Source organism: Lytechinus pictus, chromosome 10 (genome assembly GCF_037042905.1).
Source record: "Lytechinus pictus isolate F3 Inbred chromosome 10, Lp3.0, whole genome shotgun sequence".
NCBI classification, from domain to species: domain Eukaryota; kingdom Metazoa; phylum Echinodermata; class Echinoidea; order Temnopleuroida; family Toxopneustidae; genus Lytechinus; species Lytechinus pictus.
Window position 1 is genome coordinate 22,425,017 of NC_087254.1, and position 27,066 is coordinate 22,452,082.

General features: G+C 35.6%; 3 protein-coding genes across 5 annotated transcripts in view; 2 read left to right on the forward strand and 1 right to left on the reverse strand.

Annotated features, from left to right (window-relative positions):
* The window catches only part of LOC129270334 (acylamino-acid-releasing enzyme-like), a 38,728-nt gene extending 36,847 nt beyond the window's left edge, over window positions 1-1,881 (reverse strand). Inside the window, exon 1 of one of the 2 annotated variants that reach the window (XM_064105568.1) lies at window positions 1,802-1,881. In XM_064105568.1, coding sequence (XP_063961638.1) covers window positions 1,802-1,804 — 3 coding nt within the window. In that variant the 5' untranslated portion in view covers window positions 1,805-1,881. Of the gene's footprint in view, window positions 1-1,752 lie in introns of both variants that reach the window. The other variant, XM_064105570.1, reaches the window with a different exon arrangement.
* LOC129269295 (transcription elongation factor, mitochondrial-like) lies at window positions 1,586-10,955 on the forward strand. 2 transcript variants are annotated; one of them, XM_054906780.2, is made up of 5 exons: window positions 1,586-2,048; window positions 4,423-4,736; window positions 4,964-5,078; window positions 5,866-6,015; window positions 7,017-10,955. In XM_054906780.2, exons 1-5 carry the CDS (start codon window positions 1,995-1,997, stop codon window positions 7,458-7,460), a joined length of 1,077 nt encoding a protein of 358 aa, XP_054762755.2. In that variant the 5' UTR covers window positions 1,586-1,994; the 3' UTR covers window positions 7,461-10,955. The 2 variants fall into 2 exon arrangements, with proteins under 2 accessions (XP_054762755.2, XP_054762756.2); XM_054906781.2 differs by having other exon boundaries at window positions 1,854-2,042.
* Window positions 10,956-24,845: 13,890 nt separating this feature from the next.
* LOC129270335 (myoglobin-like) overlaps window positions 24,846-27,066 on the forward strand; it is a 33,940-nt gene continuing 31,719 nt past the window's right edge. The window contains exon 1 of the mRNA XM_064105571.1: window positions 24,846-25,080. Coding sequence (XP_063961641.1) covers window positions 24,958-25,080 — 123 coding nt within the window. The 5' untranslated portion in view covers window positions 24,846-24,957. The remainder of the gene's footprint in view (window positions 25,081-27,066) is intronic.

The window sequence follows — 27,066 nt, forward strand, 5'->3', positions numbered from 1 at the left end:
ACCTGCATCACGCGATTCAATATAGCAGCAGTGCTGACTTTGAAAACTACTATAAAATAATCATTCACAAAAAACACCATTCATATGATAATGATACAATACTACGTTCATTGATATTCGACCTTGATCATGTGACCTAAAACTTGTCAGTGATACTTGATTACCCCTATATCCACATTTTATACACTCTATCTATAAACTTTGAAAGTAATGACAGCAATCTAATAATTACCTCTAAAATGGCCAGAGTTCAAAGACCTTAAATGACCTTTGACTTTGGTCTTGTGACCTGAAACTCGCATGAGATGTTCAGTGATACTTGACAACTCTTATGTCCAAGTTTTATGAACTAGACCAATATTAAATATACTTACAGAATTATGATGGTAATTCAACAAATACCCCAAACATGGCCAATGTCCATTGACCTTTGACCTAGTTTGGTCATGTGACCTGAAACTCGCACAAGATGTTTAGTGATACTTGGTTACTCTTATGTCCATGTTTTATGAACTAGACCAATACACTTACAGGGATATGATGGTAATTCAACAAATACCCCCAACATAGCCAAAGTTCATTGACCTTACATGACCTTTGACCTTGATCATGTGACCTGAAACTCGCACAGGATGTTTAGTGATACTTGATTACTATTATGTACAAGTTTCATGAATCAGATCCATAAACTTTCAAAGTTATGATGGTAATTCAACAGATACCCCCAATTTGGCCAAAGTTCATTGACCCTAAATGACCTTTGACCTTGGTCATGTGATGTGAAACTCATGCAGGATGTTAAGTAATACTTAATTAACCTTATGTCCAAGTTTCATGGACTAGGTCCATATATTTTCTAAGTTATGATGACATTTCAAAAACTTAACCTTACTCCTTAGGTTAAGATGTTGATTCCCCCAACATGGTCTAAGTTCATTGACCCTAAATTACCTTTGACCTTGGTCATGTGACATGAAACTCAGGCAGGATATTTAGTAATACTTGATTAACCTTATGGCCAAGTTTCATAAACTAGGTCCATATACTTATTAAGTTATGCTGTCATTTCAAAAACTTAACCTTCTGTTAAGATTGGTGTTGACGCCGCCGCCGGAAAAGCGGCGCCTATACTCTACTATAGTCTCACTCTGCTATGCAGGTGAGACAAAAACGATTTCGGCAAAATTTGTACATTTACCGGTATGTAGGTAATTGTGTATTTGTGGTGAAAGTTTGGTGAATTTTGTGTTTCATTCATATGATTGAATTCATGAAAAGTGTTCGGTAATAATACGATCCACTACCAGTACCACAGGCACAGGCATACATGCCCTAATTATAATATTTGGAATAGCAAGTGCAAATTAATTTTCTTGATTGTATTTTCTCTAATTGTTATTTTAAAGCCCTGAAATAAAGGTGTCCAGCAATAGGATACACTACCATGAGACTGCCATATCATCTATGGCAGTACCGTACTACACTCGCAATACGTGTGAGTGGGCCTAGCCCTAGCGCTAGCCAATATGGGGGAATAGTTAGCGGTGCCGGTGTGTGTCTGTGGTCTGTCCTGACCCCACGGCTCACCGCGCCGCGTGGCTCCGAGGCCGAGCCAGGGGCCCGGGCGAAAGCAAAATGCGACTGAAGTGATGAGCTGAGAGACGTGCCGGGCTGCCAACCTGGTTTCTTCATGAAAAACTGACTGACTCTCACAATCACTTCAAATTTAAAATCAAATTACAAGCCACTCACTCTTTTGTCTCTTTATTCATGTCCCACATTTGATCATTTGATAGCTTACCATTTTCGAGACCGACCAATACTGGAGTATGAGACGCTACCACTAAATATTTGGCGTTCCATAATTGCGTACCTAAATGGAGATACCGGTACAGAGTTGGACTTGAGACCGAGTCGCGAGGCAAAGTCAGGAAACGAAAAACGGGCCCAAACATCCTAACGTCAAATAGAACGAAGACAGTTTAAAACCCGAGATGAGTTGTATAGCAACACGTTTAAATCTTCGACTGATGTTTCAAATGGTATCGGTAAGATTAAGCGCCGGATATCACCGGCCGCTAGACACCCAAGGGTAGGGTTCATTACATGCCGCCGCGCACAGAAAAATCAAGCCATAGAAGTTGTGTGTTGTGGACACTAGAAGTGAGATCCCAGCACGCGCGACCCACTAGTTAGAAATCCACTGCCAAACGCGGTTCATGGTGGGAGGTTATAAACCTCGCAATACGTGTGAGTGATTTTGGGGGATCATTCGATTGCACTCTGAGAATGAGAGTCTGATGCATATCTGGGATGGCGCCAAGTTATTTTTTTATATGGCCCGTATTATCATGGGGGCTGTCATCAATATCAGTCACAGCAAAACAGATGCCATTTTAACTCTGCCCTTCTCCGGGGTAATCTATGCCCAAAATGGCCAAATAATTTTTAAAAATATGTTCTTTTATTTATTTGTCACATTTTTTAAAAATGTCCCCACCCCTTTTCCATTTTTTTTCCAACCAAACTTGAAATATCGAAACGGGCGGCAATCTCTCTGATCTGACCCAGTGGCGTAGCTACGGGGGGGGGCACGTGCCCCCCTGAGATTTGGTGTGCCCCCTGGGTGCCCTCCTGAAAAAATTGGCGGAGCAAAAAAAAAAGAGAAAGAAAAGAGAAAGGGTAAGACAGAAGGAAAAAAGAAGAGGAAAATAAGAGGAGGAAGACGAGTGAGACTTGCAAAACAAAAATCTTTCATGTTACAAAATAAAATTTTCGCTCGCGAAAATCCTAGCTACGCCACTGCTCTGACTTTATAATTAGATAAACAACATGAAAACAAGTTTTAAAAAAGAAATTATGTACCCGGTATGGTAAAGAAAACATGTTTATAACGTTCAGCAAAAAAAAAAAAAGGCGATACCAAACTATCATGACTATGCTAAATCATTTATTTATTTTCATTTCATTTTCACTATCATTATTTCTTTTTTTGCTGAGATTAACTTTAATCAATAAAAAATGTTGGATTTGTGCTAACTTGAGATGATGAATAAAACAAAAAAAAATCTGCGGTAACAAAATAGCTAATTATAATATATATTAGGCCTATAGCTTAGAATCCATCACAATCATTACAAATGAAGATAAATTGTACCTATAAAAGAAAAGGTCATGGAAAGGCGCATTTTAATTCGTAGGGTAGGCCCTATCATCATGTCAAAGCAAATGTACGTCTCGACTCTAGACTCTTTAACTTTGGAATATTTTTTATATTCTTGATGCTTATGTTTTTATATAAACTTCCATAAAGTTATCAACTTTAAATATGACCAATGTACGTTTATGATCACTCATTTTTAGCATTGTTTCTGTAAATATATATTATTTTCTTTTACCATTACGGATTGATTTCACACATTTCTGTGTTTTATTATTGCGCAAAGCACTACTTTACCCACTTGACATGTTTGCAGCAATTTTCATATCTTGCTCATCTTCGGTTAATTTTCATGCAAAGGTATATGTTTATACTCTAAACACTCACATTTGTATTTCTTGCGTTATATCTGACAAATAAAATAAATAAATTCAATTTTTAACACGAAGCTTCTCATATTTTCCTTTTTAGTCTCATACAATCAGACACGTTTATTTTGTTTACTCCATTCAAACCATGATTTTACCTCAACAAATAACATTTAAAACATAATTTGCAAAATTATCACTATAAATAAATATTATATATAAAATCAGAATATTGAACTAATACAATGTCGAAATTACTTAGTAACATCAATTTTTACTTCAGACAAGAGTCTCTTTCGTTGAAATATCAATGAAAGCTGTCTCTAAAAGGGCACCGTGTTCTAGATAAGGGAAATAATTAAAATTTCGATTTTATCCAGTTATGTATGTGAATCTTTGAAGTTTCTTCTCTTTTTACCTCAAAGTAAGCTCCATACATCAATTCTACAATCAGTAACACAAAAAATTATTTGATCTCCATTCAAATTGTGTACAAATATTTTTAAAAGTTTAAAAGTGAGTTAATGAATTTGATTTGTTTATCATAAATTTCAGAAACTTCTTGCAATCCTGCATGCCAGAGATGTACAGCGCATACATGTATTTACCAAATTATTTCAAAGCCTTTCGTCTGCAACTGACAAAAGGCAACAGCAGCTAGATCCATACCTGTTTTTACTTGCACCATGTATATATTTGGCACATGCACTTTACCCTTGTGACACACACTTCACCAAGTTCTGCAAGAATCTTCAGGATTGAAGGAAGCAGACTACACAGAAGAAGATTTCAAGAATATGCTTGTCATTTGATTATTTCTAGCAATGATTTTTAAGCAAATTGCGATGATATAAACAATCTTTGAAGACATGATTCAATTTTTATTTCTTTCAGCACTCGTATCCTAAACCAGCAAGCACATGCTCTCTATGCAGTGGTATAACTATGTCCAGTAGCATCCCTGTACTTCCTGCAGAAGACGGCAAAGTGGATGAGTCAAAGAAAGATGTCGGCCATCTTGATACAACTCAGACACCAGTAGACCAGGATGCGAATCTCATCAATTTGTTAAACAACTTGCCTGAATCTGAACTGAAGATGCTGAAGTACATCAACTCTAGAATGGCTACCAACATCATTGCTCATAGAGAAGTGAAAGGACAGTTCAGAAATCTTGAAGAGCTGTTGTCAATTCCAGGAGTTGGGAGGTGAGAGAGGTTCAACAGATCTTATCAACAATACTTCTATTATACCGAACTAGTTTAATGGTAGATACCTTTTTGAACACATCTTTCTCATGATCATAAAATGACTTTGGATAAAGAGGTTAATTTAACTTGTTACACAAGGAAGCAATAATGATAATTTTTCATTCGTAAGGGAAAGGATTACACTTTGCTGACCCAAGAATTTCTGTTCATTTCTCCATTCACAGAATAACCCTTGAGAAACTTCAATCAAATTTTGCCAATGGAAACCTGGATAAGACTAGCACAAGAATAGATCCTCAGAGCGCATCCCTTGCAGTTCTATCAAATGAACGATTATTGGTGAGTCATGATGGACTAATTAAAATCATGTTATTGGGAATCTTGTACAGCACATACTTAGGTCTTAATGACAAGGTGAAATTTGTTATTCATGCTTATGGTTTCAAAGGGTTATTTTGGCCTGAAATTTATGTGTATCGAATAAGGAGTGTCAAAGTAAATTAGCATTGAAAATTTAATTGGAGGAAGAAAAAAAAGTTCTATAGTTTTAGTTCCGCATTATTTCACTCTTGAAATAAAATATTTAGTGGAACAGTTGAATATTTATAATGGACGTGCAATAAATAAGCAGATGTTATAATGATATGATGTTATGTTATATTCACCCTTTTTTCATCTGATTATCTGATTGATATGTGATACAGAATTGGTTAAAAAATGTTTTTATGCTGCCATGTTTGCTGTCCATATGCATGTATGAAAAAGTAGAATTAAAAAAAAATTGATATTTAAAAAAAAATGTGGAGGTAACATTAGTTAACTTCTCATTGTATTTGCAGACAATTATTACGCTGTACTGTAAGTGAATGTAAGTCCTAAATATCCTAAATTAAATGATTTTTATCAGATTTCTACAAAATTTTCATTTAAAATATTTTTCATTTTGGGCTGGATTGACCCTCTAATAAAATAAGAAACCGTTTTTATTTTTGTACGAGTTATTCTAACATTCTGTCTCAGCATAGATAATGTTATGCACATGAATTGATGAAGTGTTATAGCTTTCATTTGGTTGTGTGAATGGTGTCTGGGTCATCAGTGATTTTTCCCTCTATCTTTATCGCAGGGTTTGAAGGACATTGTAGCAGTAGATGTTGGTCTGAAACACATAGCATGGCTGCACATGGATAAAGACAGATGGATTCATAGCTGGCAATGCAAGATGATCGAAGGCATTTCTCCTGGAAAGTGGGATCCAGTCAACTACCTCACTCTTGTAAGTTCTCAATCATTATAATGATGAAAATAACCCTGGTGAGATTAATGGGTATTTGATAGGATTTAAGGGAGATCTAACCTTGATGAAAACAGTTTTTATATGAAAGGAGAAAATTAAGAAATACAGAACGGTGAAAGTGTGAAAGAAAGTTGATGAGAATTTAGACCCCTGTTACACCAGATTTCCTACCCGCGGGGCGCCACGAGACTGGTTTTAAAAAAGTTGACCTAAATTTTTGACCCCCTGTTACATTGGAATCGTAACGAGTCTCGGGGCGCCCCAAGACAGCTTTCTGTGTGTTTACACCGAGTTACCAAAGCTGTCCGAGATAGGTTTGGCAGGGCGCCAAGCGCAGGCTGTGTTTGTTTGGATAATCATTCCATGTGTAGGGCATCAAGCGAACCTGTTTCGGGCAGGTTTGCGTTTACACCGAATCCAAAGCAGTCTCGGGGCGCGAGGTGGTCCGAGATAGGTTAGCTCAGAAGGGGTCTGGGGTAGGTTTGTGCGTTTACACTGGATTAGAAACCTGCCCGAGACTTAGGAAATCCGGTGTAACAGAAGTCTTAAAGTATTCTGGCTGTTTGGAAAAATGAGAGCCCCGAAACATTGTAAATCACAAATTTGTATATTTGTTAAAAGAATGTGACAACTAGTAGAGACTTTTCTCTGTTTGTTTTCTTGTGTTATTAGGAATTTTTGGCGTATTTAGTATGTTTTTGCAACAAAAATACCATTTGAAATGGTCTCCGCTCTGCTGTCGTGCTTAACTCACAAACAATCCTAAGGGTGTTTCAAAATTTTTTGAATAATGCCTCACTGCAAAGGTCAGATCGTGCTTTATAGAGGGCAGTCACTAATATGTAAAGAGATAATATAAGCAGATTTAATCTTTTGAGGAACACCCACCTGATGTAACCCTTTACCAAAAAAAAATTCAATGATTATCAGAATTTGAATTGAAATGATTGAGTAATGGTCCATTTGTTCTGTCCACACAGATATCAGATACTGTGGAAGAGATGCCTAGACCAGATCTGTATGTCCTTGAGCACAAGTCCTTCACTTCTCTCAACAAGGGCACCTTCCAGACAATGCTCTTCGTTCGTTGCCTCGAGTCCATGCTCTATACCTACTTGAACTCTGACCTCATCGAATCTGGCCAGGTCAAGGCCATATCATTACCACAGAACGTTGTTGGAAGGCATTTCAATCTGCTGGTAGGGACCCAACGCAAGAGTGGGCAGGCCCTTGCAGGGGCGCTGCTGGAGGAAGGCTTTGGAAGGAGAAACGCTTGGTACCCTGTTCGGATTGGATACGAGAACCTGGCAGTGTTTAGAGATGTTAATAGATACAAGAGGGAACATTTAGCAAACTGTCTTCTACGAGCCACAGCTTTCTATGACATCTATGTTGATAAGAAGCCAGGTTTTAAAATGAAATGATGACCTTCATACTATCTTCTTCTTTTTCTGGTACATTATCATACTACAGATCATATCATAGAATATTTCATACCTTGAATTGTCACTTTTCAACTTGGGGCTGTTTCATTAATTTTTTTTTTTAAGTTATGCATGACTTTATGAACGACTGAAGTCTCTTAAATTTTCCAATGTTTCAACTGGAAATGGATTTCCTATAACCCTCATTGAATTTTGACAAATATTTTCAATGTGGTTGAGAATCTGCTTTGGTCATTTGTGAAGTTTATGAAACACGCCAGCTACTATATCCCATATTACTCCACACAACAAAATCCTGCCCATATGATTGGTCATCTCTAAATTATGTAATGAGGTGTAATTTGACCCATTACTCAGTCTTAATGTTTTTGTTGTAACCTCTTTAAATTAAGGTTTTATTTTTTGCCAATCTCTCAATTCTAAAGCTTTGTTCACTTGTTTAAATTTACATAACTGCTGTCTGCTGTATTATTTTTCAAATTGACATATATGGTCTAGTAATTACATTGACATCAAATGATATCACATAGTGATAATATAACACTGATCAGTATATTCTCTTTTATTTTGATGGACATACCCATACCTGACAACTTAATTTCTTGAGTAAAAGTATTTTTAGGTGCAGGATATGACGATACATATATTTCCTAGTCTGTTAATTCATATGTTTTAGGGGGATTTTTGAGAACCTTCACAAAGTTAATCAATCCCTTAAAGAAAAAAAAACAAACAAAAGAAAGACATCAGTGACATATTCGTCAGATATAAATGGAGTCATAATTTTGTGACTTTCTAATTCTGTGATGTTACAGGAGATCAGAGCTGCTATCCCATTCACTGTGGGTCAATAATATTCCATAATATTTTGTTATGGTTCATGATGAATGAATAGATTTCCATAGAAGCATGTTTGAAATAATATCATGAGCATGTTAATTACCCAGGTAAAAATCATAAATTTTTTTGAAATATTATTTTATAGAATTTATTGTTCATGTACATGACATACAGGAGATCAGCTGGTGTGTGACATTACAGAAAAAAAACACTACTCTGTTATCTAGGATTCTTTTTGGTCAAATTTTATTACATTTCTGTTTTTTTGTTTCAGTTAAAAACCAGGGTGGATTTTGTCTTCAAGATGCACAATTTAGATACATCAAATAATTTGGTCAATATTTGTTTATTTTTGTAAGGAGTTTCGAGGAAATTAAGTAATAGGTCTGCGTCATCATGAATTAAAAAAAAAGATATATTGTAATCTATTGATACCATTAAATGGAAAGGTCATGGAAAGGTTTTTTCAACAAGCTATCAATTATACAATTATAGCTTGAGAACTGATTATAGTCTGAGAAAAATATATTTTGAGAAAGGCTATGATGAAATAAAGTTGAATATCCAATAATGTGTTAGTTTGTGTAGATGAAATTAACAGATTATCATGAAACAGATGTAAACGATGCAACTGAAATATATATGAATATGGAAAAAAGAAGAAAGCCAACTGTTCTAAGGTAGTCATTGTATGAGTGTTTTGTTTTTGTCTCACCTGCATAGCAGAGTGAGACTATAGGCGCCGCTTTTCCGACGGCGGCGGCGGCGTCAACACCAAATCTTAACCTGAGGTTAAGTTTTTGAAATGACAGCATAACTTAGAAAGTATATGGACCTAGTTCATGAAACTTGGCCATAAGGTTAATCAAGTATTACTGAACATCCTGCCTGAGTTTCATGTCACATGACCAAGGTCAAAGGTTATTTAGGGTCAATGAACTTAGACCATGTTGGGGGAATCAACATCAAAATCTTAACCTAAGGTTAAGTTTTTGAAATGTCATCATAACTTAGAAAATATATGGACCTAGTTCATGAAACTTATACATAAGGTTAATCAAGTATCACTGAACATCCTGCATGAGTTTCACGTCACATGACCAAGGTCAAAGGTCATTTAGGGTCAATGAACTTTGGCCGAATTGGGGGTATCTGTTGAATTACCATCATAACTTTGAAAGTTTATGGATCTGATTCATGAAACTTGGACATAATAGTAATCAAGTATTACTGAACATCCTGTGCAAGTTTCAGGTCACATGATCAAGGTCAAAGGTCATTTAGGGTCAATGAACTTTGGCCAAATTGGGGTATTTGTTGAATTACAGCCATAAATTTGAAAGTGTGTTGGTCTAGTTCATAAAATTTGGACATAAGAGTAATCAAGTATCACTGAACATCCTGTGCGAGTTTCAGGTCACATGATCAAGGTCAAAGGTCATGTAAGGTCAAAGAACTTTGGCCACGTTGGGGGTATTTGTTGAATTGCCATCATATCTCTATAAGTGTATTGGTCTAGTTCATAAAACGTGGAAATACGAGTAACCAAGTATCACTGAACATCTTGTGCGAGTTATAGTAGTTTTCAAAATCAGCACTGCTGCTATATTGAATCGCGTGATGCAGGTGAGACGGCCAGAGGCATTCCACTTGTTGGTATTATACAGTGCGTCCCAGAAAAAGTGAAACCGGGATACCCATGTCTTTATTCTTCTAAGGCAAATGAATTATGGTGTTTCGATTACATGATCATTTAATTCAATTATTGCTCTTTATTTTGATACCTAATATCGGACAAAAACTTCATGGCTTTTCATGCAGTAATGAGCAAGATGAGTTTGAAAATTTAATGTCAAAACCAGGTTGCGCAGAAAAATTGGACAAGATTGGTTCGTGAAACAACGATCGTGCTTTTTCGATGATTGGCTCATTAGCATTTCTTTGGTACTCTTTTCTCTCACTGATCCCTGAAATGAGAGTGGATTCAGATTCACACGCGAGTTTCTGCACAAATCGTTTCTGATATGTCTCAATATTTATTGTTTGTTATCTGCCATGCATGAACGATTTGCTAAGCTGTTGGTTTCAAATTAGTGATGGGATTCCAACCTTGCCATGAGTATCAAATTAATAGTAAAAGCATGATTGTGAAATCTATCTCTGAAAATAGGTTTTGTTTTATGTAGGACGCACTGTACATGTATACTACATTTAGGTCCCTATAGGTTTCACACTACTAAATCAAGACAAAATAAACTTTTATGAATTTACATTTCAAATTTGTTATTAAATATATTCTATAGACATAGTGAATGCTCTGGAGTTACATATGTTGATTAAGCATTCCCAAGTTGATAGATGATTTATCACCGTAGCCATAGGAGATAATAGTACATGCACCTGGAATACGATTCATTCTACAGCATGTACTTTATATTTTAAGAGGGAAAGTGCTTGCAAGAAGTCAACAAATTATTTAGATCTAGAAATATCATGTATTGCTACAATTTGCTTCACAAAGGCAGTCCAAAATTCCATGCCATGCATGTGTCAGATTTTATTGCACGATTTGAAATCTCTAAGGTCCCTTCTTAACTTTGTGGAATTTTTAAATAAAAGATACAAAATTATTGTAACATCCAATGGTCATGGTGATTTTTGTGTATTGTGATTCCTGGGTAGCTCATCACAATAATCAGATCAAATCTGACCAATCAGAAACTTTCAACCAAATGGTTCATGGCCATGGCCTCTGGTTTGTTAATGCAATGCACCCATTATAATAGTGCAGTTTGGAGTTACCTCATGGACAAGTTTGTACAATTGACATTTTCTTTCTTCCATTAGGATAGGCAAATTTCAACTTACATAAGCTAGCCTGACATAGCAAGTTGCACAAATTGTATAGACCAGGTGACTAAAATGGCACATCAATGAACGCTTTATAAAGGTCTTTGTTGCATTTCTATTTTGAATGCATATTTGCATGTTGCTTTTGCAATGTACTTGGCCAACTGCTAAATACCAGTTGTTCCTGAACGCATTCCTGCTTTAAATGAAAACATGTTTAAAAAGGAAAATATGGATAATCAAAACATCAGAGTTAGTGCTTATCTCATTATTAAACCACCATGCCATTAGAGTTCTAATGATCATGCGCTGAATGGAAATCCAAACTGGCTTACACTTACATAACATTTAGGGACACTGACCAATTTCAGCAGAAATTTAACGTTAGAAGCGGGCAGGTACACACTATCAAATTGCATGCTACACATACTCATCTACAAAGGCCTGTATTCTGAAGTCAGGTTTAACTTCAACTCAGGTTTAAAGTTGTGGTTTAAGTATGAATAGCCAATTGTTACATAAATCACTAACAGTAGAGATATCATATTTCAGCTCATTTTGCTCTCAAATCATTCATAATTATCTAGGATGTATAAATAGATGATTGTCTTCACCATCGATGAATCAGGAAAGAGCACAAGTAAACATAAGAATTTTGACACTTTTGGCTTCCCATAATTTTAGCACAGAGTTAGACCATGGTCTAAGTTAAACCTGACTTCAGAATACGGGCCAATGTGTTACAAAATGGAATTTCATCAGTCTAGGACAGGGTATTAAAATGAATGATGAATTTAGTTTGAGACATTTGTGTATAAACTGGTTTTAATAATTTTAGGGCATTTTCTACTTGTGACAACATATAGGTTGCACATTTGATGCTGCCTTGCCATTTACCTGATCTTCTTTGAAATTATAAGCGAAATATACAAAGAGTCTGGTAAACTGGACACAACCTCTCGGGATTTAGGGGTCACTTTTCTAAAACTGTCGGGTTATGCGATTGCCCAACCAGACATGATAAACCAATGTGATGGCAAAAGCTATAGGACACATGCTCGGTGCTCAAATATAATGGCGTACACTGTAACGCACAACGGTGATTATATGCAATGAAATTGTCCTGCACCAATCCAACCACTCGGTCTAATTCTATGGAGTGTCTCGCAGAAATGTGACTGTAAAAATCAACGTGTATGTATAGTCCGACATATTCAGTCTGATGTCATGAATTAGAGGATGAGTGGTTTACATCATGTTCGTAGTCCCACATAATCAGTCGGACGTCATGAATTAGGGGTTGATCCAGCTCCTTTATCTCCAAGGTCTGAAAATCCAAGTTTGGACAATGGTTCTCTCTTCATCAAATCCCTGAAAGAGATTATTCAATATCATCAATAATCAATATATTATTAACAATCAATTTTATGAATATAAATGTCAATTATGATACTGATAATATGTTGATGACAATAGCCATTTATTAAATGATGTCTTTTTAACATATTCTATTTTAAGAGAAAATGTTATCATTATTAGCCAAATCCAACTAAAACATCTGAGGGAGTTTTGTGAAGCTATATGAATGACTGGAATATATAATTTTTTCGTCCTCAATCGGGGCCCTCTTGTATTAAAATTACACTATTGTAACTACAATGGAACAATGCTCAATGGCCAATTAGAATCCAGATGTACAGGAACTAAGTTACCTTTGGATAGCTATGATAATAACTTTTATGTACAGTGTCAAGATCTGACCATATATCAAAGCCAGGTAAAAATTGAAGGCATAACATGTCCACCGTTCCACATTTAGACACAATAATTAAAACATAAAAGAAAGCAGAAGAAAAGATGAAATGAGGAGAATCAGGAGATGGAAGAATAATTGGCAGGATAATACAATTTTACTGGTATGTTACAATGGAGTAATTCATACTAAAAGACCATCTTCATCCTAAACAAGTGAAACCTTTGATTAGGCATGTAAGCATAAAAGAAATAGATTACTGATTTAATTGATTGGAATAATGGTCCTCTGTTGTAGCATGCAAACTTTTGTTTCCTTTGTACTTATATAGACCCGTGTAAATATCATGCATATGCACAATGGCCATGGTTGTTAAAGAGTAAAAAAAAAAAAACTACACATTATTATTAAATTTGAAATACTAGTAATCTATGATAACAAGATTGATGTGAGGACTATACCTTTCCATTCTGCATTCCAAATAATTCTTGGATTCCAGTCTGCATTTGTGATTATCCTGATTATTTTCTCTCAGACAATCCATGAACAGTTCTTTGAATTTTCGGCATTCTCCTATCATGAAAATAATGACATAAGGTTAGAAAGAAACTCCTGGTGTAGGACAAAAAACGAATATTAAAGAAATGATATGTGAATGGAAAATTACTGTTTCCCAAAAGGACCACAACGACCTCTCCCCCACCCCTACAAAAACAACAACAACAGCATCAACCACAAATAATTAATCCATGTGTTGGATATAGATGAAGAGACCATATAGAGAAAACAAAACTTTATATGTCTTGTATCCTTGAAGAAGACCCGAGTTTGCATTGAAAAGTAAAAATATCTGAATGTACTCTCTCTCTCTCTCTCTCTCTCTATATATATATATATATATATGCATACATCCTACGCAAGGGCAAAGTCTATGAATGGGTTTATTCCATCATAATACACATATAGACGTAAAGAAAAAGGTAGAGGGCGTTAAGGCGCATTACGAACATTGAAAGAAGACAACAAAAATTTGCCTGAAACACAGATGTAGAGAAATAAATATATATATATATATCCACTTGGTATGGGATTGGTTGAGGTTTCCAAAAACCTCATATATATATATATATATTTTCATATACTGTATATATATTGATAGGGGGTTAAGGCATTCATCCTCATAGGCACACATGTAGTATTTCCTAATGGTTATTCGTTCCAAGTGTAAACACAATCGATGCAGAAATAAAGAAATTAGAGCAATTTGAACAAAAAAATTATTATAAGAAATACAAGGCCTATTTAGAAAACATTAGTGATGTACAGGTGGTGATGTATTTTAATATCTTTGCTAGCTGCATGTAATATATCCTCAAATCCACCTTAACTTGAACTGTTTATTTTCTCCCTATTATGATGCGGATTATTTCCATTGCATGTATTTGCTTATTCTCATTTCATGACGTACATGTAGGTACAGGCTTTCCATCCAAAGGCATTGGAATTATCATTATCAGCACCCATTCTCAAAATTCAAACTATCAATTTGAGCAGTTAATTAAGATAGATAGAACTCACATATTCATGTTTCCCTTCCCCCATTTCTTAATTTTTTATTCAATTCAATTTATTTATTTTCAATTCCAATAAAAAGATATGTCAGAGAAATGCATGTGGGCATGATAACAGATTGTCAAAACAAAGAGACATAAAGATATACATGTAAATATGCTTATGTCACATAAAGTGATACAGAGATTTCAAGAAAGTATGGAATTGAGAAATACTGCAAAAAAACATTAAGTTTTTGTCGAGGCAGTAATCCTACGAGAGAAAGTCATAGAATTGGAGAATTAAAAACATTTTTTTAGAAAGGAATATGAGAAGAAAATTGAAATACATTAAAATACATAGATAAATACATTGAAATACATTACAAATATAAGGCAAGGATTTTGGTCAAATATCACTAATCCAAATCGTGAGATAAAATATATAATTTTGAGTCTTCGTTTGAATACATTTGGAGAAGGGGAAACAAGAATGGGTAAGGGAAGGGAGTTCCAGAAAGATAGGCCTGAGTGCCTTATGGATTGTAACATGAACTCTTTATTGACTTTACCAACATGGAATTTAGAAGAACTTCTTGTATTATAAGAGTGAATACTGCTATTAAGAGAAAACATGTTATTTAATGCATGTGGAAGGATTTGTGATATTTTAACAGTAAAATCATTGTGCAATATTTATTGAGTTGGTATAATATATGTTCAAAACGTTTAGAGATATAAAAATGGGTTTTGATGGGGCTCTAAATTCTGCATGGGTACATATTCTTAAGACTCTCTTTTGTAATTTATAGATACCCTGTAAATGTGATTTATAAGTATTGCCCAAAACACTATTGCAATAAGTTAAGTAGAGTAGGATAAGAGTATTATATGATATTAAATTTCATAATTGTTTGGGGTAAAATATGACGTAATTTACTCAGAATGCCAGTGGTCTTAGAAATTTAGCATGAGATAGATTGTATATGATGTATCCAAGTAACATGTTGGTCGATAGTGCAACCTAAAAACTGGGCAACTTCAAGTCTGTTTAAAACTGACTGTTTTAATTTTACTGTAAAAATTTTCATTCAATTCATTAGGAAAAGCTTTTTGTTTATTATGGAAATACATATAATTAGACTTCTCAACATTGATAACTAATCTGTTTTGTAGTAAAAATACCCCCTTTTTGGGAGGGGGGCTATTATAAATTAAGGGCCAGTGTGGGATTACTTTTAATCATTGAAAATTGTTGGATAGGTGTTAAGGTGATGAATAAAAAAAAAAACTGTGGTACCTGTACCATAACAAAATTATTAAATGAATACCTGACGAATAAAATAAATTCACTTTTTCACATGCAGCATTTCATATTTTCCATTTTAGTCTCATACAGTCAGACACGTTGATTTTGTTTATTCCATTCAAAACCAATTTTTACCTCACAAAATAACATTTAAAGAATAATTTACAAAATTATCATTTCAAATTAACATTTAATAAAATTCAGAATATTGAAATAATATGTTGAAATTACTTAGTTAATTCAAATTTTCATTTTTCGGACAAGCGTCTCTTTCATTGAAATAACAATGAAAGGTGTCCTTTAGAGGGCACATGTTCTAGATATGTTTATGAATCTTTTAAAGCTTTTTTTTATATTTTACTTCATAAAGTTATCTCCATATACATCAATGCTATGCTACAAACTGTTATAAAAAAATTATTTGATCGCCATTTGTTGAAATATACAGTATCATTTTATGAAAAGTTGTCATTTCGTAATAAAAGGTTCAGGTGACGATGGAAACTAAATATCTAGATGATGCTATTAATATCAAACAATGTTGCAGACTTGGAAGATTGCCTTCGTGAAACAGATCGTGCTGATTTGTCGCCAATCTTCCTTTCTGTCTTGTCTTGTCTTGTGAATACTGCACTTAAACGCCTCAAAGAGGCTATAGACGTGCAGGCCATTCATGCAATCGCTGCCGCTATATACTTCTATTAGTTAGCATGTTTTTGCTTTCTCGGAAGAATGGTCCTAGGACATTCCTATGTATCGCTCGTCTCGTCATGCAACAGGCCCTTGGTGTTAAGAACTCAGTCAAAGGTAGAAAAACTGCTATTTTAGTATTAGTGCTAGGTAACTTAATGCTATAGGAATGGAGTTTCCTATTATTAGGAAAGTTTTGTCAAAACTGCCTGGCAAGCAGTAGATGGCAGGCTCGAATCCCACTGCACTGGTTCAAATTTTTTTCTGACTTAATATTAGAAATCAAGCATGCCATCTTAAACACATAGGAGTAATGCCAAAAATTTGTTTACAATTTATAATTTCCTCCTATCAGACCCTCTTTATTCATGTTTTCTTCTTATCTTAGCTTCATTTTCACCAAGGCAATAAAAAATTAAAATATTTGTATTATTTTTTACAAATAATATCTTTAAGTTTTCATCAGGCTGTAGTGTAGGCCTACCTCCCCTTTATTAAGGTATCACGATTATGCCCTTTACTTTAACTAATGTCTAACATAATAAAAAGTATGAATAATACAGATCTAATCATCTAGATCTAGACCTATGTCATGTGGAATAAATATAGGCCTACTAGTACTAGTACTAGTACTAAGTCTAGAATCTAGATTACACACCTAGTTAAGCTACTACCACGTTAGAAATCAATACGTGGGACCGAAGCCAGAGGGAAAGACAGAGGGGAGGGCGGGGTGGCTCCGGGAAGAGGTAGATGACGCAAAAAATTACTATTCCATGATGAGAAAGAGCTGTGAAATTCGGAAAGCCTTACCCTCGTGATCTAAAGGGAAACTTCCTTTTTCTGGCGGTTTTGGTTTAAAGCTTTTCACACCAAAATTCATAGCAGTCGACATGATGTGTATGATTCGGCAGGGACAAAAAGTAACGTAGAGGGCGTTGCCAACGAATCTCTCTCTTAGTCTTAGCTGATCCCTCCACTATTTGGAGATTCCTAGGGTCCAAGGATCGTTTGATCTTCAAAATAAGTTCGAAAATAACAAATAGGCATGAATAGACCTTGCAAAAAACGCGGAAAAAATCGACAAATTTATCCGACAGTGACCATATCTATACTTGTTTCAAGTTTAAGTTTCTTCAACCAATCTTGTTAAAAAAATATATAACTAAATATACAAATTCAATACAAATAAATGAAAGGTTTGGGCCAGGGTTTGGTTTGGAGAGTGGACCCCTGTGCTTGTACAATAATATTCAAATGTAACAAGATGATGTCAAGTTCTTCTGTTCAACTCAAATGTAAGACGATTGTTTCCTATTCTTCTTTTTCTTCCTTCTTCTTCCTCGTATATATCTTGTCTCCTCTTTGATCTTTTTCTTTTTCTTTTTTTTTCTTCTTCTTCTTAGCTTCTTCTTAGCTTCCTCTGTTTGAACCTCTCCTTCACTCTACATTACTCACTGTCTTGTTCAATGTACACGTGTTATTGTATTCTATTTGTTCTACATTTATTGCATTTGAAATTCAATGATGAATGTTTTTCGCATATAATACCTATTTGAGTAGGGGGGGGGGGGTGTTATAGCAGCAAACAGACCTTAATATCACCGTCCGTGAATTTTGGGGGTATTAAAGTAATTGCAGACAGTTATTGATCAATTATTTTCATTTCATTTAATTTATTAAATCCAACCATTTTAAAAACAAGATGAATATACAATAATATTCAAAAGAACAATACAATGCAAAGTAAAAAAAAATGGTTATGAAGCCTGATGAAGCAGAGCCTATATTATAAATATGGCTCCCTTTACACGACACCGGCACCACCGTCACCACTATCACCACCAGCACCACAACCATCATCATCATCATCATCTTCATCGTTATCATCATCTTCATTTATCATTATCATTGCGTTTTTTTCTTGATTATATATTATAGCAAGTGTTGGCTTGTAAGATTTTTTTCTTCTCTTTTCCATTCTGCTCATAATATGATTATATGGTTAATATATGTTTCGGTTTGTCATATTTTTCAAGCATTTTTTTGCTTACAATGGCAATCCATCTTCTGCTACTAATTTTATGCTAAATGATATATGCCTGATTTATAGTCAATATATATTTTTTTATATCTATGTTATATTATATTGTTTTGTAGAAGAAAAATAAAATAAATCAAAATAGTTACAACCTCAAGTTGATTAAGAACAAATATCATAAATACATAATATACATATCGATATATATATTTTAATCAACTCGAGAGCACAGGTTGATCGATACACACAGTCCGTCTCGTTGTGTCATTTAAATGTAGATGAAAAAGTTGAAAAATAAAGTAAAAAGATACATGTACTTATTCCCCCCCCCCCAAAAAAAAAAAAAAAAAAAAATCACAATTAACGCTGCGGGCAGCGAATCGCAACCTGTGCTTATATAGGAGAAGAAATAAAACAAACAAAACAAGACAAGACTTCTAATTATTTAGCATAAATTCAAACATTATTTTGATACATCTGCATGTATCCGCAATCTACCAACACACACGCACACACACTCACACCCACCCCCCCCCCCAGGCACATACACACACACACACCATCACACACCCATAAACACATGCGCTGCAAGATAGGAAAGGAATAGAGGTTATAACATGGAGCTGTGTTGTATAGCTCCATGGGTATAGATAGAGTATACAGGGGAAAAGATAGAAGAAACAAGGTAGGGAGGGGAGGGGCAGAGCGGGAAAGAAAAAGTGCGAAAAAGGTAGTAAAGCCCCAGTCACATATAGACCCCGGACCACCCCGGACCATCCCGGATCTGATCCGGGGTGGTCCGGGGAGAGATCCGTGTTGGCGCCTTGGGCATCCTTGGAGGTCCGGGGTGGTCCGTGTTGGTCCTTGAACGTCCGGGAGGCCAACACGGCAGTTTTTGACTGTCAAAAACATCCGGCGTCATCCGTGGACTGCCGGGTTGGCAAAGCCATCCGGGATGGTCCGTGTAGCTGCCGTGTAGGTCCGTGTGGCTGCCGTGTAGGTCCGTGTAGCTGCCGTGTAAGTCCGTGTGGCTGCCTGGAGTATCCTTGGCAGTCCGTGTTCTTTTTTCCCATCAAATATTTACAACGCTATTTACTTTATGAACTTCAGTAGTTGTTAAACAGTTGACACAAACATGCTCAATTTATTTATGATTAAATGGATGATTAAATGATTCAGGATATTTTCTTACGCTTTGGATATTGGCCCCAACCTAATATTTGTAAACTTAGTGCATGTATGAATATTTTTTTTCTCTCTTTTTTTTCTAATATTTACCCCAACTTTGTCTGTTATTATTATTTCACATTTCATTTTTTAAAAATATGTTATATGTATATAATTTATGTAATGTACCTGTTACATCGAAATTGTACATTAAGTGTTATACTACTGCCCTGCATCGACAGTTATGCGTCATGACCTGGGCCTATCTTAATTTTTATTATGTTTTCTATTGACTTTGTAAATTTCTTTCCTTTATTGTGATTTCAATAAAGTGATATCAAATCAAATCGAAATTAAATTTGTCGTTAAAGATTTAAAGTACTTAACAACTACTTTTAAAACAGTAAACTGTGTTGTATAAAAAAAACAGCGTTTTTACTGGTTACGGAAGTTTTGAGTTTTGATATATTTTTAAAAAACAACATAATATAATGTTGCGACAAGGATGAGAAAAAAATAAATAAATAGATAAATAAATAAATAAAAAATTAGATAAATAAATATCAGCTCATTATTATGAACAGATTTTCATTTGCCGTGCTGGTCAATATAGCTGCCGTGTTTGTCCTTGAGCTGACGTGTTGGTCCGTGTAGCTGACGTGTTGGTCCGTGTAGCTGACGTGATGGTCCGTGTTGCTGACGCGTTGGTCCGTGTTGGTCCTTGTAGCTGACGTGTTGGTCCGTGTTGCTGACGTGTTGGTCCGTGTAGCTGACGTAATGGTCCGTGTTGCTGACGTGTTGGTCCGTGTTGCTGACGTGTTGGTCCGTGTAGCTGACGTGTAGGTCCGTGTTGCTGACGTGTCGGTCCGTGTTGACGACGTGCTCTGCCGGCATGGTCCGTGTAGATCCGTGTGAAGCTGCCGTGTTGATGCCGTGTTTAGAGTCATCCGGGGCAAAGCTATCCCGGACCTCCCCGGATCATGCCGGCATTGCCGTGTTGATCCGTGAGGATCCGTGTCTATATGTGACTGGGGCTTTAAGGAGAGTTACAAAATAGAGAGCGGTGGTTTACAGGTTCTTTTCCATACACCCAACAAGAAGATTACGGCAAAGGGACTTGAAACTAATTGTTGTATACTTTTTCTTGATGCTCTCGTTGTGAGCATTCCATTGGAGAATATTTGGCATTGAGGTGGAAAGAATGTTGAACAGTGGCAGTGTGCACCTTTGGAATGTGAAATTTACAATCCTGACGAGCGTGATAAGAATGTACATCGGAATTTAGAGTAAACTAGTTTTTAAACATTTGAGGCAATAGGCCATGATAATATTTTAACATAAAGATTGATGTACCAATTAAGTGACTTCAATGGCAATATCCCGAGTTTGTGAAATAGTGCAGGTACGGTGCGTTCATAAAAAGAGGAACAAGTTAATGTTCTAATTATTCTCTTTTGGAGGGTTTTTGTTGTAAATGACTTGGAAAAGTATTTCCCCATGCAGTATAACAATAAATCAGATGAGGTAATATTGTACTGATATTGTAATTCTGTGGTAGAAAATGTTTCAATCTACACTGAAAACGCCATTACCTCGAGATACTTTTAAACAAACGTTAACAATGTGAGGTCTCCAAGACAGGAACTCGTTCAGCAAAACTTCAAGAAATGAGATCAGATCATGAATATTATTATGAGATATTTTACCTCTGGTATCATCAGTAAAAAAATGATGTAGAATTAACAATATCGTTGATGTAGATACACTAGCGTACCTACGGGGGGGGGGGGGCAGAGGGGGCAGTCTGCCCCCCCTGACGAGCCACAACCCATGCAAAGGACGTAGCCCTGCCCCCCCCCCCTGACGAGCTTGAAACCCTTTATTGCCGCCCCTGAGGAGCTTGAAGACCCTTTTTTTTTTTTTGCTTGTCAAATTTTTTTCTGGTACGAAATCCTTAATTTGTGATTGAAGACCTTTTTTTTTTTTTTTTTTTTTTTTTTGGCTTGTCAAATTTTTTGGCGGACGGTTTTGCCCCCCCCCCCCTGTGAAAAATCCCAGGTAGATAAAAAAAAGGAGGGGCCCCAATATACTGGTACTACCTTGCGGAATTCCATAATTAAAAAAGTTAGATTGCGATTTGACACCATTGACCACCACATACCTTTTCCTATTAAATAAATAACCAGTCTATACATAAGGGAAGACCTCTTACACCATAATAACTGAGTTTATTCAACAGTATATATGATGGTCAATGATGTCGAATGCTTTAGATAAATCCATAAATATACCTAGACAGAGCTCACGTCCATCAATAGCTTGGGCAATCTTATTACTCAAATAGAGAACACCCCTATCAGTCAAACAATTCTTTCTAAAACCAAATTGTTCTGGAATTAGTCATTCATGTTTGACAATATAACTGTACAAACGTTCATGAATTATTTTTTCAAGTATTTTAGAGAACAGGTAGTAAAGAGCAATAGGTCTGTATCATTGTCCCTTTTTTTATACACAGGTACAATTTTCGCAAGTTTCATACTTGTGGATACAATACCCTGCCTGTGAGATAGATTTGTTGAAAATATTACAAAGAGGATCCACAATTAAATGAATAATGTGTTTCACAATAAATGATGGATGCAATATCATCATGTTCACAGGATTTAGATGATATTAACATTATGAGTAAACTTCAAAATTTCAGAGGCAGATGTGGGTGTGAGGAAAAGTGAAGTATTACCATGGTTCCCTTTCAGAAATTTAGATAAAGAACATTCAGTATAATCAGGAATATTTTCATTAATTCTTATACCTATTCTAGAAAAAAAAATTGAATTTCGCAGCTTTATGAATATCTGAAGTAAGATGTATGTTTTCATAGTGTATATTTGATGGTAAAACATTTTTTTCTTGCTTTATTTATATTCACCAGTTTTATTATCAGAGTTATAATTGAGCAGGTCTATGTTAAAATCACCAAGAGATAAAGATCTATTTTCTCACAATGGATATCACCAAGATATTTATCAACTCTATCCTGGAAATAAGTGATATCTGAGTCAGGAGTTTTGTATAAGCATCCGACAACTGTAGGTTTTCCCGTATCTTGCTTGAGTTCAATCAATAAGGATTCACATATCGTGTCATGTACCGAATAATCATGTAGTACATTGAAAACAAGGGAGTATAATATACAGTGCTACACATCCACCATTATGATATTTTCTGTTCCTGCAAATGTGAATAAGATTGTAACCATCAATATTAAAAAAGATTAATGACAGTATTAGCTATAAACCATGTTTCAGATATTGCGATAATAGAAAAACTGAATTCCATAGATTTCAAGAAGATAAGAATTTCATCAAAGTTGCGGGGAAGACTTTGTGCATTGAGATGCAGAAGAGAAAGCCCTTAATTTGTTCATATTATGATATTTTACAGTGAAGACAATTCACAATAAGCCAGTTCGTATTCCTTTCTGCGCATGATCAAATTTGCGCATATGATCAGAGGAAGGTCATTGGTACTGATTACTGAAGTGACATGGTGGTTTAAAATTTAATGAGATAAGCACCAACTTTGATGCCTTGATTATTCATATATTCTTTTGAATTGTGTTTTTCATTTACATCCACAAAAAACAACAATGCGTCCACGAACGACTGGTATTTCACAGTTTGCAAAGTACATGTACTTTGCAAACTGTGAATACCAGTCGTTCGTGGACGCATTGTTGTTTTTTGTGGATTTTTTATTGTGCAACATGCTATTAATATACTCTAGTCACCTGGGGGGCGTTTCATGAAAGGACTTGTCGGATGTTTTATCCGACAAGGCCCATTTTATCCGACAGTTACCATAGTAACAGTATACCTCTCAGCCAATCAACATCAGAGAAAGAAGTCAGATCTGACAACTTGTCGGATGAAAATGTTGATGAAACACTCCCCAGGTCTATTCAATTTCTTCATCCTGCTATGTAAGGCATGCTTTCGTAATATCTTGCTTTGAAATCTGCCTATCATAATGAAAGAAATAAAAGGTCATTTGACCCAAATTGTCCATGAAGTAACTACGAACTGGTCTATTACTATTATCAATAACAGGCTGTGTATACCATCCTCAATTCCTCATTATTAATATTAAGATATTGATGCTGAGTGCATTCAGAAATTGGCATAATTGACAATATTGAAGGAATCTACAGGCAAAGTCAATCACACAAACAGTAACATACACATAATACACTACTGTAGTTTTGTACATGCAACTCTAAAAAGAAACTAAAAATCTGCAACTTTAGATCATTAGATACTTCAGCTGTTTGGAATCATCTTAATTCTGTTAAATATGTAGATCAAGAAATGGACAAAATATGTATTAAAAGGTGCATTTAAGTGGTGAGAAGAACAACAATGAAAGGCACTACAAATAATTCATGAATGAATTTAAGCAAGGACTTAGAAAATCTCCCAAGTCCAAGATGATGTGACAGCTGCTTGGTAATATATGTACACTCAAATGATCAGATTGCTAGTTTCAGAAAGTCATCACTACCCGGGATCACTACACTTCATAAGATGTTTCCTAGAGGTAGCATCTTGATTGTTCATGTAAAGTATTTCAATATTGTAATGATATTTTGTACTTTTCATTTTTGTGTAGGCCTATAATTAATTGTCAAAGCCATTTGGACCAAAATTTCGCTGGATGTATACATTAACCAATAAAAGAATCATGAATCTTGAATACTATGAATAGGGGCCCAATTACAAAAAAGGTGAAAAAGTTAACATACCTCATCAATAAAATCAAGGAAAGTTATCATCTAACAACTTTATTTCTTTCGGACGAAAAAATGTTTACAAAATGCCCCAGTCACTCCCGGGGGGGCATTTCATGAAAGGACTTGTCGGACGTTTTATCCGACAAGTCCCATTTTATCCGACAGTTACCATAGGAACAGTGCCTCTCAGCCAATCAAAATCATGGAAAGATGTCAGATCTGACAACTTGTCGGATGAAAATATTGATGAAACGCTCCCCCGAAATCACACCGTAATTACTTGGGACACGCCCACTATATCCTAGGGGGTATTTGTGCGTGTGCATGTGTGCGGCGCGGCGGGCGGTACGGTACGGTGCGGCGGCGCGGCGCAACTAGCTGGCTGTATTAAATCCGACACCACCGTTCATAATAATATATCTGCACCGCTCGCAAGGCCAACGTCAAAGAAAGCCAAGTTTTCCTTCCTTTTGGTATTACACCAATGGATCGAAATCCAAGCGAGATTAACATGGAAGATGAAAGTGATAACCGATATGCATGCATTCCAAAATTAGATGATTACAGTGCTTCACCGACATTTGGATTCGTCGAGGAATCGCCTTCGGTAAGTTCATTTCTTTTTCGCCTGAACTGTCGGCAGGGAATGCAGGGGAGCTCCGATAAAGTGCAGCTAGGTTGCTGTCCTGTTTTATATCACTGTGCCGGTGGCCGTGTGGGTGCGTGCTGCTGATTTATATTGCCCCAGGCATATTATTTATTATTGCAGTAGGTTAACTTTAATAAGTCTATCAGTCAGCAGCTTCAATAGGCCCTAATTGAATGCACGATGCTAAAATGCATTGTGAAAAACTTGATTGCTTTTTTTGGCGACAGTGGTGTAATACTAAAAAATTATTGTAGCATAAACATAGCATAGGAAAGATTTATGAATGTTATCTAGTGACTAGAGAATCTGGTCTATATGTATTGGTATTTGAATTAATTGTCCCTCTCTTCTAATGCACGTGTATGTTTTGGGAGTGGAAGGATGCATGTCACCAGCAATGACGAAAATGAAATAAATGGTGCTCGGTGAAAGGAATGGTGACTGGAGTGGAGAATGAGAGAGCAAAGCCAAAGGAATTTATTTCATAAGTACTCGGTCTCCTATTAGTACTATTCATCTACCAGAATAACTAAAATTCGAGCTGAAAAATCAACCTCAAAATCAGGACATCTTTGGCTGGACTGAAATACTGAGGGTGAAAACCGATAAATGCTCCTCGATAATCAAATTAAGAAAATAGGAAATGTAAGGAAATACTGGTCATGAATAGACAGGAATAACCGTCGTTTCTGGGGATTTCCTTAACAATTTCTGACACTTCACTATAATCCCCATTCACTGACAGTAGTTCGTTAGTGCGAGCTCGCATTTGTTATCACGTCCACCAATTCGCCGACTAGTACTGTCCAGACTTCAATATTTTTTTTTAAATCGAATTTACAGTCTAAGGATTTAGAAACTACCTAAATAATGTCTTGAATATGTAAAAAATAAGGAAATATGAAAAAAGGAGATCAAAAGGTATGAAAATAGTACTTTACCGATGTTTACTTGTCTTGGTCAAGTTGGTCTCGAGAATCACCCCCAAAATGGCAGCCAAAATATGAGATATCTACCAACGAACGGAGAGGGCGTCAACAATTTACGAATGTGATATCGATATTGCTTTCGATATTATACGATCTGCTCCATATATGCGAGCTAAACCGCTACAATCACAGGTAGCAGACGACATTTGATATATCGAGACATTAAAAAGTTAATAAGGATAATGACGTCATTCAAGATGGCGACTTGCAAGAAAAACCATCAGTTTAGGTGAAAATGTCTTCGATGAAAGATTTCTCAATCATCCAGAGGAATTTTTTCAATTACTCCGGTCCAAGGTACGCAATTACTTAAGTTATTTATATTTCCCTGATAATGGAAACCATGAAACTGTAAATTTCGCTCAAAAACAGTTTTAAATCGCGACCTATAAAACGTTAGTTCACTTATACGTTGTCTATAGCCACGTGCCGACAACTCTTCAGTCTATGTATTGGTGAGTGGAGCCAACGTAGTTCAGCGGAACAACCAAAATACAGAGACTGAAGCTTTTGGTCTAGGTCATGAAATGTACTTCTTTAATATTTTCATAATATATTGTCCAGGTTTTCACTGTACCCCCCTGTACATCTTAAGTATAGTTAGTGATTGTATTACCGAATGGTCTTGTATTACCTAACTTGCGCATCGTACGCATCAGAAAATAATTTCATACACTCAAAACTTTGCAACATCCTTCCAAATGGAACTTCAATAGAAAGATGATGAAAAATGGTCAAAAACACATTTTTAAAGTCTTAATATTCGAAAAATTATAAAATATGGTCAAAATAGCTCATCAGTGATTTTGTTGTTTTCTCAACTTTTCCCATAGAAAACACACATTCGGTACTGGTATAATACGATACCTTTTTCAAGTGACCAGAATATTTCACATGCGAAGAGGGGTCCGATTGGAAGCTATTATCGTAAAAAGGAAAAACGATTTTGGAAAAA

What these genes read in the sequence shown, in the direction of transcription:
- LOC129269295 (XM_054906780.2), top strand. Translation starts at nt 1,995, where the DNA reads ATGAGTTGTATAGCAACACGTTTAAATCTTCGACTGATGTTTCAAATG. An exon ending in TGATGTTTCAAATGGTATCG is followed by an intron (nt 2,049 to 4,422) that starts GTAAGATTAAGC and finishes TATTTCTTTCAG; the next exon opens with CACTCGTATCCTAAACCAGC. An exon ending in TCAATTCCAGGAGTTGGGAG is followed by an intron (nt 4,737 to 4,963) that starts GTGAGAGAGGTT and finishes CTCCATTCACAG; the next exon opens with AATAACCCTTGAGAAACTTC.